The 15,503-nt window shown below is 51.2% G+C and overlaps 1 protein-coding gene across 1 annotated transcript; it reads left to right on the forward strand.

The window, feature by feature from the left end:
- Nucleotides 1-852: 852 nt before the first annotated feature.
- On the forward strand, nt 853-12,990 carry LOC118092847 (heparan sulfate glucosamine 3-O-sulfotransferase 2). Its single transcript, XM_060282770.1, has 2 exons — nt 853-1,352; nt 11,652-12,990. The coding sequence occupies exons 1-2, from the start codon at nt 853-855 to the stop codon at nt 12,271-12,273; spliced, it is 1,122 nt and encodes a 373-aa protein (XP_060138753.1). The 3' UTR covers nt 12,274-12,990.
- The last annotated feature ends 2,513 nt before the right edge of the window (nt 12,991-15,503 follow it).

Consider the following 15,503-nt stretch of genomic DNA (forward strand, 5'->3'; position numbering starts at 1 on the left):
GGAGCGCAAAGATGGGTGTCATCCTAAGGGTGCTTCACAAAGCGCTGGATGCGTCCTCCTCCGATAGGAGGCTGCACGCACTGCGCTGGCGAGGCGGTGAGAAGAAGGATCAGGCCGGCTCTGGAAAGCTGCGCAGGAGTGCGTAATGTTGGTGGCCCTAGAGGAGGAGGAGGAAGGCAGAGCGCGGAGCAGGAGGCTGCATCGGCAGCCACGGAGCCTCCTTGCGCAAAGAAGCCAACTGCTTGTCCGGGTAAGCGTGCCCAAGCCCACTGGAACTGTCCCAGGGCGCAGAGAAGGAACTCTGCACGTGGTCAGAGGCACCTGGTTCATTTTTAAAGGGAAAACTTTCCCGGGCTGTATGGGGATTGTTTTTGGATGTTTAAATTGTGCTCACGCTTGCGCTTTGGCCGTCTTGGGATCTCTTGTACAGTATATAAATTTTAGAAAAGATCATCAATCATAACGAAAACGAAGAAGAGGGTCCTTCGACTCCCACTTAGAAAGGGGCACCCCCCATTCCTCCTTTATTCGACTCCCGTGGCATGTCCCAGTGCAAGGCTGGGGGGAACTGGGAGTCCAGCAGGGGCTGCGATGATCTCCGCACCGGCTACGGGCGCATGGTCGGGGGCTCAGCCCGGCGAGGCGGCGGGAGCGTCAAGGCTGCCGCGGGGGCGGCTCCGGCTCGGCTGACGTCAGGCGCCCCTTAAAGCGGGGCCGCAGCAGGAGCGGGGCTGCCAGTGGCGGGCCGCCGAGCTCGCCTGCCAGCCTCTCCGCCCGGCCCGATGCGCTTCCGACGACGGCGCCGGCGAGGGGAGCCGTGGCCCGCCGCGCCCGGCTGCTGGCGATGGAGCCATGGCGCTTAGCCGGCGGCGGCGGCGGCGCTGCCGGGCGCTGGTGCTGGGCGCGCTCCTCTCGCTGGCCGGCACCTACCTCTGCTACAGCCTCCTCCTCTTCTGCTGCGCGCCAGAGCCGGAGCCGCTGGCCAGCGGGGAGGCGGCGGCAGCAAGAGCAGCAAGAGCAGCCTCTCCCCGGACGGCCGCCCGCTGCCTGCCTGCTGCTGCCGCCGCCCGCAAAAAACTTCTGCAGAAGTGGCGCGCCTGCCCGGCTGCTGCCAGCGCCACCGCCACGGCCGGCAACGGCTCCTTCTCGCCGCCTTCGCCTTCGCCACCGCCGCCGCCTGCCTCCCGGAACGGGGGCACCAAGCGGCTCCCGCACGCACTCATCGTGGGCGTCAAGAAAGGCGGCACCCGCGCCGTGCTGGAGTTCATCCGCGGGCACCCTGCCGTGCGCGCCCTCGGCACCGAGTCCCACTTCTTCGACAGGCACTACGAGCGTGGTCTGGAGTGGTACAGGTGAGCGGCGGCGTAAGGGGGGGTGGCAGAGAGGAGCACCACTCTATACCATAGCTGCCAAGTTATCCCTTTTTAAAAGGGATTTTCCCTTATGCTGAATAGGCTTCCTCGCGAGAAAAGGGAAAACTTGGCAGTATGCTCTATACACGCGCGGGAGTCCCGGGCACTGGCTGAACCTGGCTGGCAACCCCTCTCAAGGCTAGGTCTATATAGCTCGAATCTCCTTGTCCAAGCCATGACATATGCGCAGCAACGAGTTCTTAGAGCATGTGCAAAGTGCCTGTCCCAAGGCACTGGGGGACTTTCCTTTTCCATGTGTCTTTTGGGCTCATGAGTGCTGGGCGTCAAGTCTTCCCCAGTTCCTTGCAGCTACCACACAGCCCAGTCTATCCTCCTCTGGAGGCACCTCTCTGGGTGCGCGGAGAGTTTCCGGGAGACTGAGCCCCGGAACCCTGCCATCTTCCGGGGCTACGCAGGCCGAGCGACACCTTTGCACATCAAGAAAGACTCCTAAACCTCGCCGCCGTGTCTGCCAGCAAAGCGGAGTCGTAGGAGGAAAACCCATCTCTCCCTCCCCTCACCCCCAGCCACCAAAGCCCAGGGGATAGAAGACTTAAGCTTCTGAATTGTGCAGTGGTTAGCTGCGGAGCTGCTCGCCTCGACTCTAGGGGCGGGCCTGGCTGGCATTCTGGGTTCTCCAAATTAGAAGCCACCGAGGGAAGTGGGGGAGCATAGGCATGGGGCAGGTGGGGTGAGCTCCCCTGGCCCCCTCCCCTCGCCAGTCCACCTCCTCACTGCAGCAAGTCCTGCCTCATTTTGGCCATTTGACAACAACCCCTATCCAAAGGAGGGCCTTCCCACGTGAAATATACCCCAGCCTGCTGACAGCAGCCAAATAGCCTGATGGAGAGTAAAGCTAGAAGCTTCGCAAATAGAGTGACTGGCAGGGGGCTTTGTGAGGACGGGGTCATTATACACCGTCCCTAGACCTCCTTCCCCTTTTAAAAACATAACTGCTTGATAACTTTGCACCCAGGGCACATTGCCCAGACCCTGCTCAACCCACCATCTTAATTTGCTCCAAGGCATAAATCTGCCTGCATCCATTTCTGCATGTGGCATGTGGTCTTATGCCCTTTAAAGTACCCACCTGTCAACGCCCAGCTGGCTGATGATGTACCAGCAGAGGGAGCCTGACTTCCATTTAAGTTGTAGTCTTGCATTGCATTGCCCAAAAGTTCTTTCTGTTCTCTTTGTGTTGGGTTTTGGGCTTAAAAAATAAAAATGCTCACAACAGCCCTGCGGGGTAGATTAGGTTGTGAACTGTTCACACAGGTCCACATAACAACTTCAGGACCATATCAGGCATCTGGCACCGGGCCTCCTGCCAGGTTTGAACCCAGCAACACACCCTGCACAGTGCTGCCACTTTGACTTGGGATCATAGCCACTTCCATCTCCTGTTTTTATGCGGAAAAAGCTCCTCCTGTGCCACAGATCAGGGTGGCATTTAAATCTTCCAGGTGCTCTTTTGCATGCCCCACCTCTACCCCCTAGAGCTTCAGCAAGGAACAAATGCTTTCTCAGCTCCTTTGCTACCAAGCAAGCGGGCTGAGGGTGGCATCCTGCATTCCACACACACCCGCCAAAAGGAGAAGCCTCTCCTCCTCCCCGGCCCCAGAGTTGCCTGGGAAACCTAATTCCCAGCCCATGTGGGAAATGTGTATCATAAAACTTGCATTCCAAATAAGCTTTACAAATTGTGCTAGAACATGTGCATAATGTGGGCCGTTTTAACTGGGGAGCCTGAAGCCAAGAAGAGCTGTTTGTGGACCTTCTCCCCGAGTCTCTGCCTTCAGCTGGGTCTGAAGCACTTCCAGGAACACATAGATCTTGTTATCCTCGGAGGAATGACACCTCGGAGAAAGCTGGGGGGGGAGGAGGATCCTTTTGTGATTTCACTTGCCTGGATGTGGGGCAGGAAGTACTGCCAAGCCAAGATGTGCTGGCCTTTGCAGTGGGACTTAGAACGCTTTACACCTGTGTGATCCCAAGGTGTGCTCTTTCCCTCCGCATCCCTAGTGAGGTCTCCATTCTTGCCTTCAGGGCACTACTGCTCAGCAGAGGTGTCCTGCCCATCATGCCCAACTAGCTGGCAGCAACACACTGAGTTACACCATTTTTTTAAACTAGCCTTCGCCAACATGGCCCCCTCCAGATGTTTTGGACTTCACCCCCCATCATCCATATAGCCAGCATTGCTGGAAGTCAAGGGTGATGCGGACAGATGGTTTATGCAGTCCCTGGGCTGGCCAAGTGTCCTACCTCAGATTCAGTCCAGCTGTCCCTTGGAGGTAGCAGCTGTTCACATAAGTGTATCAATGTGCAGGATTAGGGAGCAGGACCTGTGCTGGGACGCCTCCCTGCCTTGAGAGGAATGACGTACTACCTTCAGTGTCATTTCATTGCTTGACTGGATTGGGTGAGTGCGTGAAGATCCTTTGCTAAGTTGCATCAATGCCTGGTAGATCAGGGGAATGCTTCGGATATAGACTATCTTTAGTTCAGCAAAGCCTTTCGATATGTTACCTCTGATATTCTTGTTAGCAAGCTGGTAAATTTGGGTTGGGTGATACTACTGTAGCTGGTTGATGGACCAAAGAATGGCTATCAGTGGCATCTCATCAACCTGGGGAGAAGCAGGGTGTCACAGGATTCTGTCCTAGGCCCCGTGTTTGAGATCTTTAGAGATTAAATGGGCAAAAGAGTGGAGGGGATACTTATCAAATTTGCAGAGGATACCAAACTGGGTGGAGTAACAAATAGCGCATAAGACAGAAACAAGACCCAATATGCTGTGGATAGGATGGAGAACTGAGGTCAAAACAATCAGAACCAATTTCAACAGCAATAAGTGTAAAGCAGTAAGATTCAGGATGGTTTACCAGCAGTCAATGTGAAAAGGATCTACGGTAGGGGGTTTAATAGTATACAAGCTGAGTGTAAGTCAGCAGCGTGACAGTGCAGCAAACAAGGCTCATGCCATTCTAGGCTGTATCAACAGAAGCAGGTCTCAAAAAGTAATGGTGCCACTCTGTTCTGCTTGAGGTCAGATCTCATGTGGAACATTATTTCCAGGTCTGGGTATTGTAGTTTAAGAAGGATACAGATAAACATGTTCAGAGGAGGGTGACCATGATGACCAAGTCCTTTGAGGAAAGGTTGAAGGAGTTGCGTATGTTTAGCCTGGAGAACAGACAATTAACAGGCAATATTGTTATTGATGATATTGATTGATATTGTTAACAGGCAATATTGTTATTGATGTTTTAATTGTATTTATAAAAGTGCTTGCATACTGCCTTCTCACAAGGCATCAAGGCACTAGCCATCTTCAAATGTCTGTAGGACCTGAACCAAGGGGTACAAATGTTAAGAAAAAAATATTTAGACCATATTTAGAATGTGAAGGCAGTATAAACAGTCTGACAGGGGAACTAAACTGCAGCTGCCTCAGAAGGGTGCGGGCTCTCCTTCATTAGGTTGTCACCAGCCTCTGCTTAAAAACTTCTATTTGGAAGCTACATTACACTGAGTCAGACCACTGGCCTATGTATCCCAGCAGTGTCTGCACTGACTGGCAGCAACACTGCAGGTTTCAAGCAGGGGGTCTTCCCCTGCCCAATTTGGAGGTGCCATCAGGGATTGAACCTGGGACTCACTGAGTTACAGCCCTTTGCCTGAAAGGGATTCTGTTACAGTGGGCTTCCTGCACTGGCAATGGGTCAGTCTCGATTTTACATGGACAGCCTTGCGTTAAACACTCACCGCAAATTATTTCAAGTTAGGTTGTCGCGATTTCTGCCTTCCTGCACACTGAATGAATGAATTGTGTGGGCAGGTTTATTTGCTGATAATCTACATGTGAATTGTAGGAAGCCATGAATAAATATACAAATCAATAAATATATAGAAGACTTCAGCATGTGCATGGCCAGCAATTGGGGGGAGGCTCTGCTTATATGTCCTCTGGGGGGCCTGCGTCATGGTCCAATCCATCTCCACCAACCCACAAAACAACATAAGGTGCCCAGGCAGAACAGCTAAATGAGACTTTTCAAGGTTCGTGATATTCCTTCAATTTCCAACACATGCCAGAACTGAAAAATAAAGCAGAGTGTGCTGGACTGATTTGGCTCTTGCAAAATGGAGCACCCAAGCTCCTCTGGGCATGGCAGGTCTTGTCCTGCTGTGTATAATAGGATGGGCTCGAGTTCCTTTGCCAAGACGCCCTGGAATGCAGCCTTGGCATGGATGCTAACACCCTGAGAGAAGGGCAGAGGGAATGCCAATGGCCTGGTCTGGGATGCTGAGCAGCAAGGAGGTGAACCATCTCCCCATCCCTGGGTGGCTTGACCTGCCAAGCCAGCCACCCATGTTCTATGTGCGGTTCTTTATGGATGGACATTCAAAGCTGTCTCCTGCTGGCTGGTTCATCTCTCTGCATGTTGGCTCCTTGAACTGGTTGTGGTCTCAGACTGAGATCATGCAAGGGCTTGAGAGGAAGGTTTTCTTCCCCCAAGCCTTGCTGCCCCCTGATACCTCTTCTCTGGAGCTGATGCTGTGCAGCAAACAGAGGCTGCTCCTTACCAGCCTAGCCTGCCCTCCTCTTCCATCCCTCTCTCTTTGGCTGTCCCCCTACCTGGTTGCCTAACAGGCAGTGCTCTAAAGAGCAGCTGATATTAACAACATCTGCAGAACTTGAACTCTTGCAATCTAATTCACCACCTGACTTGCTCCTGAGTGATCATGCCAGCCAGTTCTCTCTCCCTGGGCACGTAACATTTCTTCTAAATGAGCTTTTAATTAAAGAATAATTATTGGAGCATCTGAGTTTGCCTGAAGGGCAGAGGATGTGCAGCATCTCCACTGCCCACAAAGAGGGAAGGTTTTCTGGGTGCTTTTAATGTCTGCTGAATTGCCAGGGCATGTCCCACCTTCTGCCCCACTGGTAGCAGTGTGCAAAGCTTTTGCTTGGCATTTGGCTTTTTCTGTGGCTTGAGATGCCCCCTTCCCTTTTCTGCTCAGAAGAAAAGCCCTTTTGTAAGCCAATGTGTGCTGTTAGGAGTGTCATTCGTTGTCGTGGTCTGTGATTCTTTGATTCTGTAATGCTTTGACTTTTCAAAAAAGAAAAAAACAACTTATAATTTTTGTTTCTCAGAGACACTTTTGTTGTTTTGCACTAACCGGAGCACCATTTGTTGCAACAAACCTGCACACGTATTTCTTGCAGGAAAAAAATACACTTACGAGCTCATGGGACTTTTGGAAAAGAAGGGAGGAGTCAATGACTGATGTCTACCCACAGGTTGGGGTTAAGGCAGGCATCCCCAAACTCGGCCCTCCAGATGTTTTGGGACTACAACTCCCATCGTCCCTAGCTAACAGGACCAGTGGTCAGGGATGATGGGAATTGTAGTCCCCAAACAGCTGGAGGGTCGAGTTTGGGGGTGCCTGGGTTTAGATATAACACCCCTTCTCTTCCACCGCCCCCCCTCTCCAGCACTGGCTTTTTATTTCTCCACATTTGCTTGGCTGACTAGCCCTCCTTGCTGTCTCCAGTGAGAGGCAGGCAGCATGCTGCCATTCTGGGACCAAGCTTCACTGGCATAGCCATGCTGGTTGGCTGTGCTGCAATTCTGTGAAGAAAAACAAAAATTAAAAAGAAACATTTATGGGCATTCTTAACCAACGTGATGAAACTAGGGCTGTGTATGTCTGTCAGTTTCAGTTCTCTCTTTCTTATTTCTTCTAAATCTTAAATTCAGTTCTGCACATTTCCACATCAGTTTGTGAGTTTGTTAGGGATTCTTTAGCTATGAGCCTTGCATTGCAGGGGGTTGGACTAGATGGTTGCTTGGGTCCCCTCCAAGTCTACCATTCTATGATTCCATGGATTCTCATGAAAATTCACCAGCCATTTTAGTGCAAAATTCTCCCAATATGCACATTTTTTTCAAAGCACTTTCCCCTTACGAGGCATCGTTGAATGCCATTTTCACTAAATGGTTGCATTTTTGTACATGATATTCCACTGGGGAACTGCATGCAAAATTTGGAGGGGTTCAACTTTCAAAGGATGGTTTTGTGTTTTGGCTCGCATATTGCTTCAGAAAGTGTGGATTATGTGGGCTGGCCTTTAAATGCAGGTGGGTGGGGTCCCTTTTTGCTGGTCAGCCAGGGCCAAAGCCGTTGCCATCTTCCTGGGGAGCTCACGGGCATGGCAAGTTGTGCCACCTGCCTTAACTAGCCAGGCACATCCTTGCCAGCTAAATCACGGAGAATTGGCCCTGCGGCCATCAAGGGATCTGTTTATCTCTCCTGTGAGAATTCCTGCTTTCTGAGCTTGGCTCATGGCGACTCTGGTGCTGAAGGATGGGAGAGAGTGGAGTTTTTGCTGTTTGCCGTTTGGGAACCTTGCCAAGCTAAACACTTCATTTTCCTGCTGACAAGTGACTAAGACCCAGGATTATCCTGAAGTCAGCTGGCACGCTCTGCAAGGAGAGACTTGGGTCCCTGCCTGCTCAGTCTTCCACACACAATGGGGACGGCAGTGACACAAACAAATATATTTACTCTTCTGTGTTGCAAATGGAACAAGCACCGGCTTGGGAGAATGAATAGGGGGAGGGGGGTGGGCAGGAATTCCGGCAGTGCCTTGGGTGCGCAGAAGCCACTCAGATGCCCTTTTCAAATCAGCCTGCCTCTGGGAGAGCATTTCTGAACGTGAGCCAAAGGCCCACCCCCATGGGGGGAGTCTTGCACAGGCAAAGGGGTCTCTGGTCCCTGATCCATTCTGTCACAGCTCATAAGGAGAATAAACTCTCCTCCTGACAGAAGCTTTGCACTGCTGCAGCCCTGCCTAAGGTAATTGAGCAAATCACACTCAATTTACAAAGGGGAACAGAGAGGGCATCCAGTCTTCTGTCCTTGCGGAGCCAGCTTTTTCTCTGTCAAGTCCCACTTACTCACACAAGCAGCGTGAACCAATGCGGGCGGGGGAAGTCTGTAGGGGAGAAGGCAGCCTCTCCGCTATATGGGGCAGCTCTGTAGAGAGGGAATTCCGCAACTTATGGGCTGCCACAGAGAATGCCCTCTCCCAGGCAGCCACCACCAAGCTTCCAGGGCTGGTGGAACTATCAGGAGGGCCCCCTCTGTTGATCTTAACACCCAGGTCTGTAGTGAGGAAAGTGACTTCATGGGCATAGGAGCTAACTCCCAGGGACTGAGTTCCCCCCTAATATATTGGAAGGGGTTGCCCCCCACAAAATTAATGGCATTGCCATTCAAATGGTGTGTGTGTGCCACATCTTGTGATTGATAATGTGGGGCGGCACTTACATGGCTCCCCCAATATTTTATTCAAGTTGGCACCCCTGCCCTCGGGGATTTGGGGCCTAAGTTGTTTAGGGTTTTAAAGACTAACATGAGTATCTTGAGTTGAGCCTGGAAATGAAGTGGCATAGAGCACAGAGCTGGTGTTAGTCTTCCCTGCGCCAGGAGGTTTCTAGAGAGGACGTGGCGTTCCCTGCCAGCTGTGCCAACAGGGCATGCTGGAGATCAGGAGGCACATCGTACTGCTGCCACCACCCGAGTCAAGTACCTGAGTGGCGTGTAGGCTGAATTGGCTCTTTGCTTTGCTCTGAGCCTCATAAATCCACATTATGAGTCCTATTGTTTAAAGGCTGTCAGCAAGATGCTAATTCAGTGTCAGGGAGCCCCTGCTCCCACTGCCGGGTTTAGATCACAAAAACAGGTTTGGGTCATCCATCAGCACCAGACAGCTTTATAAGCAGCTCAGCGTTGGTGGGAGATTCATAAAACGGCTGTTTCATTAACGGGCCACCTCTGGGCTTAATAAAGCTCTATTCCGCGAGGAATTGGGTCCATGTATTTAAAAAACAAAAATCACAGGTCCTAATCAATTACAAAATGTGCAGAATAAACTGCATTAATAAATTAGAGGAGCAGAGCCCAGAGCTCTCAAAATCTGCAGAATGGAACGGTGGCGTTTGCAGCCTCTGAGCAACAGAGGAGTGCCAAGGTGGCAAGAAGGGAGGGGAGTTGCAGGCGGAAGAGGAGATAATGAGCAATGGTTTCAGCTGGAGAAAGGGAAAGGTGTGTCTTCCCAGCAACCATGCATCTTGCAGGCTGCAAAAGTCTCCCTGGAGCGGAGAGAAGCCCCACAGGCTGAAATGCACTTGATTTTGGCTCCTTTGTTTCTCATTTGTCCAATCTTAATTCAAGTTCTCCACATTTCTGCAGGAGTTTACAGATTTATTTTTCAGAAGTCATCATGAAAATTCACCGCAGGCATAGCACGTGAGGACTAGTAAGGGGTGGGCGCCTTTGCAGAAGGGCATTGTTTCATTTTTCCATTCTTATAAGACTGACAGTTCAAGAGGAAAATAGGGAAACCATTAGTATCCAAGTATCTGGGGAATTATCATCAGTTAATGTTTATTATGCCTTAAGTCCTCTCGATTTGACAAACATGACAATGCTGACTGTCCTCTTCTATGTTAGATACTTATCAAGAAAGAATACTATCTTGGTGCAGTCTGCTCTGCTTGTTTAATGGTGCTGCTGTTTGACACATGAAAATCATTGTAGCCATCAATAAAAACATAAATGCAGGCCTGGACAGGCCCCCAAATGAAGGCCTGACACTGCACTGCAAAAATACAGGCTCCAATCCTCCAGCCTATGGTGGCTGACCCTTTCCCACTATTCCAGGACTTCCACTATTAGAATACACTTCATCTAGTCCTTAATGAAAAACAACATTCCCATATGCAAGTAAAATAATGTTTCTTTTCTTTAATAAATTTTATTGGAATTTAAAAAGAGAAATACAAAGAATTTTTTAAAAAAAATTCTTTAAGTGATAGATATTATAGAGATTTTCTGGATATGATGGTGAAATAATCATTGCCTTGGATAACTTGAATATGGGGCAAGGGAATCCCTTCCATCCCCAGGGAGTCACACTTGTTGTGGCTTTTTTAAAAGATGTCCATAGCAAGTAATATGGAGACGATGTTATAGAAAAGGTTTAACATAAGGACCCATAGAGGGCAGGTGGGAAGTCTAGAGATTTGGAGGAATCTATAAATGTGAATGGTAGTTTTGCTATAATTATATACTTGTAAAATCAAATAAAAACTATTTTTAAAAATTTTTAAAAGTGTGCTCGCTTTGGCAGCACATATACAGTACTAAAAAATTTAAAAAGTTAAACAAGGGGGACGGGGAGATGTCCGCAGCAGAAGTCCAAATGGGGGTTTCTGGACATTTTGTGACAAAGAAGGGCTTCCAGTCACCTCCTGACCGTGCAAAGATGATTGCTGGTTCAAGGGTTTTGCTGGCAGAGTCCAATGGCCCATCTAATCCATCATTCTCTTCTCACATGGCCAACCAGATGCCCCAATGGGAAACCAGCAAGCAGGACCAGAGCACAAGGGCAGTCTCCTCTCCTGTGGTTTGCAGCAACTGGCATTCAGAAGCATTGTGGCCTCCAACACTAGAGGGAAGCCATAGTCATCTTGGCCAGCAGCCATCATATTATAGAAAAGTAGAGTTGTACAGGTCTCTGTCAGGTTTCAGGGAATCCGATCCCTCCCTCGGTGGCAGCCAAAAGGCAGATAAACAAGAGGAGTTCTTACCACGTAATTTATTCAGTATCCACAGAGAGAGAGAAAGAAATGAAGTCTCTGTTAAATAATGGCGTTGCTCCGAGTAAAGCCCAACCCCTTCTGTCTCTCTTATCCTATGTCATCTCTGCGCTGGCTTATCTGAGCTTTCTGCCTCTGAGCTTCTGTTCTACTACTCTCAATGCACACCTGGTCCGGGGTGGGGTGGGGAGAGGTCAGGAATGCTTTCTAGAGACACTGAGTCTGTCAGTTGTCTCTCCCCCTGGTGCATCTTCTTCCTGCTGTTCCTCTCCCAATATTTCCAAGCTTCTCCCCTCTGCAGCCTCTGAACTATGACCTTCTGCAAACCACTGTTCTAAATCTATACTGTCCTCCTGTTCTCGGAAAGGTTCAGGAGAAGGGGTGCGGCTCCCACCGTTCCTCCTCACTCCAGCCCCTGACAGTCCCCAAGGGTCATCTACCTCACACACACACACCCTGCAGTAATAGCCCTCTGCCTCCTGTGGGAGGGAGCCATGGGCGAAGAAGTCCTCTCTTTTTATTTGCTTTGCAACTGACCTCTGCCTGCGCTGCCTTCCTCTTGCAGGCGCCTGATGCCCCGCACCCTGGAGAGCCAGATCACCATGGAGAAGACGCCCAGCTATTTTGTCACACGGGAAGCCCCCCGGCGGATCTTCAACATGTCTCGGGAGACCAAGCTGATCGTGGTGGTGCGCAACCCAGTAACGCGGGCCATCTCTGACTACACCCAGACGCTCTCCAAGAAGCCTGACATCCCCACCTTTGAGGGCCTCTCCTTCCGCAACCGCAGCCTGGGCTTGGTGGACACTTCCTGGAGCGCCATCCGCATCGGCCTCTATGCCCTGCACCTGGAGAGCTGGCTCCAGTACTTCCCGCTCTCCCAGATGCACTTTGTCAGTGGTGAGCGGCTCATCACCGACCCGGCGGGGGAGATGGGCAAGATCCAGGACTTCCTGGGCATCCAGAGGCTCATCAGCGAGAAGCACTTCTACTTCAACAAGACCAAGGGCTTCCCCTGCTTGAAGAAGGCCACCCCCGGAGGCACGTTGCCGCGCTGCCTGGGCAAGTCCAAGGGCAGGACTCATGTCCAGATCGACCCCGAGGTCATTGAGCAGCTGCAGGACTTCTACCACCCCTACAACGTCAAGTTCTACGAGACGGTGGGCCAGGACTTCCGATGGGAATAAGCACTTGGACAGGGAGCAGCTGTGGGGGTTTTTTTTGGGGGGGAGTTTCATACAAACATAGGAAGCTGCCTTAGACTGAGTCAGGCCATTGCTCCATCTAGCTGACTGGCAGTAGTGGCTCGACAGGGATTCAGGAAGGGGACATTCCTAACTCTTCCTGGAGATGCCACAGGAGGGGATTGAACCTGGGACCTTCTGCATGCAACGCAGGTTGCTCTGTCACTGAACTACGGTCCTTCCCCTTAGGAATAAAGACCCCAGTCCTCATTATTCTGAATGAACGAAGGAAGCTGCCTTCTGCTGAGTCAGTGTCCATCTAGCTCAGCATTGTCCACACTGACTGGCAGCGATGGCTCTCCAGGGTTTGCAGGCAGGAGTCCCTCCTAACCCTTCTTGGAGAGGCACCATCAGGCATCGAACCAGGAACCTTCTGCTTGCAAGGCAGGTGCTCCAACCCCTGAGCTACGGCCCTTCTCCCTCCACCCCCTCCACTGGGCTGCCTTGGCCTTCCTCTTGGCCCGTGGCAAATGGTTGGCAGGAGCAAACATCCTGAAGTGCCAAGGGGTGCCTGTCACCACCACCCTAAGTTCACTGGTTTGTGGCCACACACTGCCAGTGCCTCCTCCCCTGGTTGCATTTTTGCACATGGGCAGCTGGGGTGGGGGAGCTCAAGAAGGTCCCTTTGTTTGGTGCAATGAGGGTGTGTGATGCCCAAGGATGGATTTTATTTTTTAATAACGATAATACATGCATATATATAAATATATATTATATATACATAAATATAGTCTATAAATCAATATCACTGCCTAGGCACTACTTGGCACCTGAGATATCCAGGGTTTCTGGTTTAAGACCCTTCAGAGCAGCCCACGGGCAAAGGAGCCAGAATGTGAGATCTGGTGGGGGAAAGCCATGGTGGGGGGTCTCAGTCCTTGTCCACCCTTCCACCTGCTGATAAAGTGAAAGGGGTCCCACACCTGCTCAGGGGGTGTAAACCTCATGCCAAAGGACTGGGCCCCTCTGCTCCTTCTCTTTGGGAGGGGGGGCTTTTGCGTGAGCCCTGTGTCTCTCTCCGCCCCCCACGCACCATCCTGTTATGACATTTCTGTCCTGTGAATAAAGCACAGATTTCTGCTGTTACGGGTACTTCAGGCACAGCCCCTTCCTTCTCCTTGTTCAGGATGTGACCCGCCCCACCCTCCTTGTCCCCTCCCTCCTGTGAAATAAAATAATGCAAACATCCATCAGAGAGAGATTTTTCTCAGTGACGCTGGGGTGGGGGTGGGGAAAGGGAGGCAACTGACCGGGTCCTTTTCTTAGGTGAGGCTCCTTAGAGCTTCTCTCCCCTTTAGGGCAAAGGGTGTGGAGGGGCTGCTTCACCAGTCCCAGTTGGGAAAGACTCTGTTTCACTTTCTACCAAAGCACTACATTCAGAAGCACCCCAAAGGCCACAGGGGGTGGGCATTGTGGGTGCCCTGACCCTGGGCACAGAGAATGAGCAGGCCCTGGTGATACTTGTGAGCAGGACATCCTGAGTGCCAGAGTCTCTCATGACCACCCTTTCACCGACCATGCCCCTGTGAAGGCTAGTCAATGAAGATGCCCTTTGACCAGTGTAGATGTTCTGGCTTCAAGACATCAGCTACGCCCACACCTGGCATTTGGAGCCCATTTAAAGCACATGCCCCTCCAGAATCCTGGGAAGTGCAGTTTGCCACCACAGAGCTACAAATCTCAGTGCCCTTAAGCTTCATGAAATGTATGGTGTGGACACAGCCAGAGAGAGCAACTGGCTTCGGGTCACCCAGTGACTGTTGTGGCTGGTTAGGGGGTTGATCCAGGGTCTCTCCACCTACCCACCCCATTTTAACCCACTGGCTTGTCCTCTCTATGACCTCCTGCTGGAGGGACGCAAGACCCAGCTGACTTTTGGTTCACCTGAAGCAACTGTCAAATCAGGCTCCTTTATAACGTGGGAGCAAAGTGTCCCTTTCCTTCCCCTCTTTGATCTTTCTCTTTCTCTCTTTCTCTTTCTCTTTCTCTCTCTCTCTCTCTCTCTCTCTCTCTCTCTCTCTCTCTCTCTGTGTGTGTGTGTGTGTGTTTTAAAGAATGAGCCCTTTCCCCTTGAACTTTGCTCTCACCCTCCCAACAGCCCCACAGGGAAGCAGAATAACTTGATCATGGCAGAGGAGGTGAGGATGTACGTAGGAACATAGGCAGCTGCCTTATACTGAATCGCACCTTTTAGCTCAGTACTGTCTACACTGACTGGCAGCGGCTCTCAAGGGTTCCAGGCAGTGGGGTCTCTCCAAGCCCAACCTGGAAAAGCCACTAAGGATCCCAGGGTTTTCTCAGGTGCAGGCAGAAAGCAGAGCGGCGATGGTGGCAGCGGCAGCAGTTCCCCTTCCTGGAGCAGGAAACAGGTGACAAGGAGAGGTGATGGCTGCATTTGTGCCAAAGTGTTGCTGCTGCTGGTGCTGCTGCTGCTCCCTCCTCCTCCTCCTTGTGCCAGGGACAAGGCAGGCCGCGCGGCTTGGTGCACAGCCAGTGGGGATTTATGGGCATGCTTAATAGTCTGTTTTATGGGAACCCGCAGTCCTAATTGAATGTCAAGTGCTGCTCTGAATTGCCTCCGAAGGAGGAGCCTCACCTCCTCTGCTCCCAAATTAGTTCTCGGCTTTAATAGGGGCTTCTCCGTTTGCAACCATGTGGGGGACAAACCAATGGTTCAAATGTAATTTGGGGTGGAAGGGAGAGGAGGAAGAGGCGTGGGTTCTGCTCAGGGTTTCGAAATTGTCCCAAATATGGGGGAGACACACTGGAGTCAGGGAGCTGGTGGAAGTCTGGTTCCTGGAATGTCCTGGCTGGAGTTGGCTCTCCTAAAGAGAGCGAGATCCCAACTCTTGGCCGCAGCTAGGCAGTACAGTACAAGCTGAGCTGAGGCTCAAGGTGGGAACTCCAGCCCCCACAGCCTGGTGTGTGCTTTTTCTGCATTTGGTGAAATAAAATGTTGTTTGCCATTTGGACTTGAAGGTCTGATTAGTACATAACAAGGTCAAACACATGCATGTCAACTGATCTTGGATTTCAGTCTGAAAGTGAAATTTAAGAGCAACTAGATTTACAATGAAAGAGCCTTGCCCAAGCCAGCTTGGGGGAGAGGGGCTCCCCCTGGAGTTGCGGTGCCTCTGTTGCCCTGTAAGGTGCCAAGCAGGAGGTGGGCAGAA

This window comes from Zootoca vivipara, chromosome 14, assembly GCF_963506605.1.
Source record: "Zootoca vivipara chromosome 14, rZooViv1.1, whole genome shotgun sequence".
Lineage (NCBI taxonomy): Eukaryota > Metazoa > Chordata > Lepidosauria > Squamata > Lacertidae > Zootoca > Zootoca vivipara.

Bases quoted from the DNA above. Each gene is read 5' to 3' on its own strand.
- LOC118092847 (XM_060282770.1), top strand. From the start codon at position 853: ATGGCGCTTAGCCGGCGGCGGCGGCGGCGCTGCCGGGCGCTGGTGCTG. The intron at 1,353-11,651 runs GTGAGCGGCGGC...TTCCTCTTGCAG, and splicing joins CGTGGTCTGGAGTGGTACAG to GCGCCTGATGCCCCGCACCC.